Raw genomic sequence first — 4,854 nt, 5'->3', positions numbered from 1 at the left:
GGAACGGGTGGAATGTTGGCGGCAGACTGGAGACGATGTGTTCTTTAACCAGCCTCTGGAAGCACTTCATCATGATGGGAGTCAGAGCGACAGGCCGCTAATCATTGAGGGAGGGGACCTGAGGCTTCTTTGAGGGCAGAATGATGGCAGACTTAAAGCAATAGGTCTACTTTCAGTTTTCCCCCCTGCCAGTCTTCTTGTTCTGTTTTTGTTTTTTTCTCGTTTCAAGTCCTTAGAATGACTCGGTGCTGCCCAGTGGGTTTCTTTGTTAATAAAGTCAGTCGTTGTCTGTTCATATGATTCTGGCTCTTCTGATAAGTTTTCTGTAGTGTTGGTGTTTCTATTTCACCCCCATCTCAACATGAAGGATTATTTTTATGTAGATAAAACAACCCATAATAACAGCACAATGTAGAAGAATACTTTCACTCTCTGTGAAAGTCAGGATCAGACCTGTTTGTTTTTTAATGCCCAATCCTACCCTAACCCCACCCTCCTTATCCAGGGTGGAGTCACTGTAGTCTACATAAAAGTGGACTGAAAAAGGAAAGCAAAGATAAAAATATACAAAGAGCAGCTTTGATGGCAGGTAAGTAGAATCTCCTAAAATATGGAAAAAAACATGGTATCTGAAAAGCAATTAAACATGTTGAAAAATGTATTAGAGATTAATCTTAATTTTTTCCTAATTTACTTACTGTGTTTTATATTAGTACAGAGTTAGAATATTATGCAAGAACTTACTGCTCTGCCATGGCTCTTTCGTTACATGCAGGATGTTAAATATTTACATTACAATCACTTAGATTTCTCTGTTTACTCCAATATACATAAATAAATATTATTTCGCTAAATGAAGAACTAACACTGTGAAGTCAATAGTATAATGAAAAGTGCCACTTTAAGAAATTATGGGTCATCTTTTAAGTGATTCTAAAGGGATTTTTGTTTTGCATATTTTTCCAGACTGTTGTTAGCACTCCAAATACAGTTGATAAATTTCACTTTTACTTCCCAACCTTAATTGTATACTGTTACTCCGATCGATTTTCAATGTTTGGTTTAGTTATTCATTGTTTTACTTTTTACTTATACTTTTCATTACATTAATTAAGTAACATCTACTTTTACAGTAATTTTTGCTGCGTTTTGCTGTTGTTATAGCTTGATATTTTTCTCTTGCGTGTAAAGAAAACAACTCTCTGATTAATTAAGTCCTAAAAAAACTGGAGGACTTTATAAATGTGTCTAATTTAGCGAATAACTTTTACAGATTTGGGACATCTTACCAGATATGCAGACTGAAGTTGTAAGTTTACCTACAACCTTCTGAAGATTTAAATAGAGGAAAACATAGACAAAATGGCATTCAGGGAGTATTTTGATGTTTCTTCTGGTAAGTATAACCCTCTAAATTATGTGAGAAATTATGTTATTTGAAATGTACCTCAGTTAATTGAGAAGACTTTTTTTATTTTAAATGTGTTTATCATCTTAAAACCCATTTGGTTATTTATTAGGGATGTAACAAGACATCAGTCCATTTTTTTTACATTGATGAAATGATTCCCAATCAAATTTTTTGCCAAATGAAAACATCAATCCTTGTTGTCATCGAATGAAATGCCACTTTGGTGAACTGTTCTTATTTCTTATTTAAAAGAATACTGCTTTTAATTCAAATGACTTGTAATATTGATGCTAATGACTGAGTTGGGTGGATAATGATATTGCATCATTCATCCCTGCTGCCACCAGACTCTACAATGCGACACGATAACAGCAATAACTTGTGAAATGGATAATTCGCAATTACTATTTATTACCCTGTGCAATAACTTGTTTCTTTATATTTGATACCTAGTGCAATAACTATATATTAATACCCATGTAAACACCCTGTGCTTAAAAAAAATAAAAATAAAATAACAGGACTTAAAAAGAGACTTCAGCAGTCATATGTGGAGGCACTGTATATACGGTATTCACTCCAGTGCACCTTTTCTTCCTTTGGCACATTCTCTTCTTCTTCTTTGTCTATTTCAGCTGATGTAACAAGTAATAATCTAAACAAATCAGTACAATACTATGTTATTATAAAAATTCCAAATCCATCAACTGATCTACTTCCTATAGTTCTAGTGAGGACGCAGGCAGCGGCGTCTGGATCNGTAGTCTTCTACTGGCTGTTATCAGGTATATCTGATTGTGTACAATAGGATTTTGAGCAAAGTTTTTACCATTAGATTATGCAAAAGTTGTCAGATGCAAAACATTTCAGAAACCGTATGTATCGAATATGATACATTTGGCATTACAGGGTTAACCTTTAACTGTGATTCATGGTCATCTAAGTAGCCCAGATTTTTTAAACTAGTAAAGAAAAACACAACATTTAAACTATGTTTCCTCAAGCTTCTTGCATAATATTACTAACTTGTATAAACTTTAATCTGTTGCCATTTTTAACTGAAAAAGCTCCCTATGTTTATGTTCTTTTTGGTGGCATCTCCAATTTTTTTTTTTTTTTTTGCATTTGAGCTGATATAAAAAGTGAATTTCCCCACTGTGAGATCAATAAGTCCATCAATCAGTCAATTATTAATTTAGACAGCATAGATGAGAAAGTTTTTACATCCATCGTCTTCGGCTTCATGAAAATCCTGTTTTGGTACATTTCAGTTTTCAGCCAGCGTTATTAAACTTTCCTGACTCTTCTTCTGCGAGTTTTCCCCGAAGGGTAAAATTACGAGGGACATTAAAACACAAACATCATACAGAGGACTTGCTGCAGGTATGAACTGTTCAACCAACAAAGCAATTTAAGTTTAAAGTTTTTCGATTAAACAAAATAAATCAACACACCTCAAACATAAAACTGACCTTTAACGTCTTTCTTCCTTCACAGATTTAAATAAATTGAAAATGATGTCTCCTTATTAATTAATTATCACAGTAAAGCACAGCAGGGCTTTTTCTGGCCTCTTTCAAATTAGAAATTCTTTGTTGAAGAGAGAAGCTGCATGATTGTGTGATTAGATGTTAGAAACCAACAAATAATGAATAAATCTACTGATAACTTTATAAATGTGGCTCATTAATGTGCTCGGTTGCAGCTACAGCCCTGCTACCAACGGTCGCTAACATAACATAACGTAGCGCCTCCTCCTGGAGCATCACCTGTTGTTTGGTGGATAATTCAGTCTAACTTGATACATAAATAACTGGATGTGATTAAAATTAGATGAATACTGACCTTTAGAAGTCTGTTACCAAGAAAGGCTTGAACTAATTTGTGTTTATTAGATAAAAGATATTGTTTTGCACTTTCAGCTAAATGGAGGAAACGTCTCATGAAGCTTCCTAGTGCAAAAAGAAAACGATAGGGAGAGATAAAAAAAAAAAAAAACTTAAAACATTTAGAGGTAATTTAGAGGATAAACATGGCAGAGAAGCCGAGCCCCAACAATGGGAACCGAACTCTGCCACTACACCTCTCACAGCACGGGATTAGAAAACCAGTAAAGGAACGGACCCTGGTAAATGCAGAGGAGGACTGAGAAAACATCAGGAGGTCAGAGACCAAAAAATCACTTCCTGGAACAAACTCAAACCGTCGCATTTGGAGGAAGAAGACTAGTTTCATCCAAAGAACACTGTATCTACTGGGAAGCATGGTGGAGGAAGCATCATGCTTAGGCGCTGTGTTTCTGCAAAGGAGACACACCGACTGATCTGTGTTCATGAATGAATGAAAGGAGATATCTATGGGGAGATTTTAAGCCCATGAAAGTAGGTATTGAAGATCCGAGACACATCGCTAGGCAACCAAAGCAGCAAGACAGAATAAAATAGAATAGAGCATGCCTTTGTTGTCCCAGAATGGGGAAATTCATAAGGATGCTTTGCTTTTAAAATCTTCAATTCAAAGCTGATAAAAGATGCACGATGATGCGACACATAGAGGACTTAAAGAACCCTTGCAGGTAAAGAGTTCAGGTCCACAGCTTTACACACAATATCAGAAAAAGTGAATTAAAAAGGCGGTGCGGCGCCGCTTTGACTTCCTAAATGGTAAACGCTGAGGAAGGTCCTACCTGTACTGAACCACCATCATGTTCTGCTCCCCACAGTGTCTCGCACAGCGGATATACCTCATCCAACTGGATTTACTGGGATCGTTCCCATCAATAAAGTGCTGCAACGTTCCCTCGGCATCGTAGATCTGGAAGACACAAAAACACAGAAACACTTCAGAGCTGCACATCTGCAGACATCTGGACCTTTAAATATCTATGGTGTGTATTTCTACAGCGGAAGGTGGCCTGGTTGAACTGCTCTTTCTATCCTGAGCCGTTTCCTCTCTTTCCTTGTTTTAGTACGTAAAGAGTATTTATAAGAAACGTTCTTAAAGATAAGTGATTAAAATATTGATTAACTGGTGGATTTGTTTGTAATTTGCTGAATAAAATGTAAATGTAATGAGGGCAGAGGACTAAAATCAGGTATAAAATATATCAGAGCTTAGAAAGATGGTAAAAATGATTCCTCCTGAGCCAGAGAGCCATGATGCTGATTTACTGTGAACAACCATGAAGGGTTTGATCATAGCAGCTTCAGGTGGAGCAGAGACATAAAATCAGACCAAATGAGGAGCTGTTGGTGCCCTGAACGCCTCACATTCTCTGTAACTACCAACAATCACATGAACAGTCAATAGACTCAATTCCAATAAGAATATCCAGCAGATTCCAAAACAGCTTCTTCCTCTTCGCCATAAGATTGCTGAATGTAAAAAAACAAAAAAAACAAAAAAAAGGTCTGAATGTTGGAAAAGCTAAATCATATCTCAGC

At 36.2% G+C, this 4,854-nt stretch overlaps 1 protein-coding gene across 2 annotated transcripts in view; it reads right to left on the bottom strand.

The window, feature by feature from the left end:
• Positions 1-4,854, bottom strand: part of prdm6 (PR domain containing 6) — a 128,060-nt gene that overhangs the window by 75,855 nt on the left and 47,351 nt on the right. For both annotated transcript variants that reach the window (XM_015374588.1, XM_015374589.1), the window contains exon 5: positions 4,098-4,225. In XM_015374588.1, the coding sequence (XP_015230074.1) occupies positions 4,098-4,225 (128 nt within the window). The remainder of the gene's footprint in view (positions 1-4,097; positions 4,226-4,854) is intronic.

The sequence above is a fragment of the Cyprinodon variegatus genome, unplaced genomic scaffold, assembly GCF_000732505.1.
Source record: "Cyprinodon variegatus isolate N-32 unplaced genomic scaffold, C_variegatus-1.0 Scaffold105, whole genome shotgun sequence".
Taxonomy (NCBI): domain Eukaryota; kingdom Metazoa; phylum Chordata; class Actinopteri; order Cyprinodontiformes; family Cyprinodontidae; genus Cyprinodon; species Cyprinodon variegatus.
This window is presented reverse-complemented; position numbering and strand designations above follow the sequence as displayed.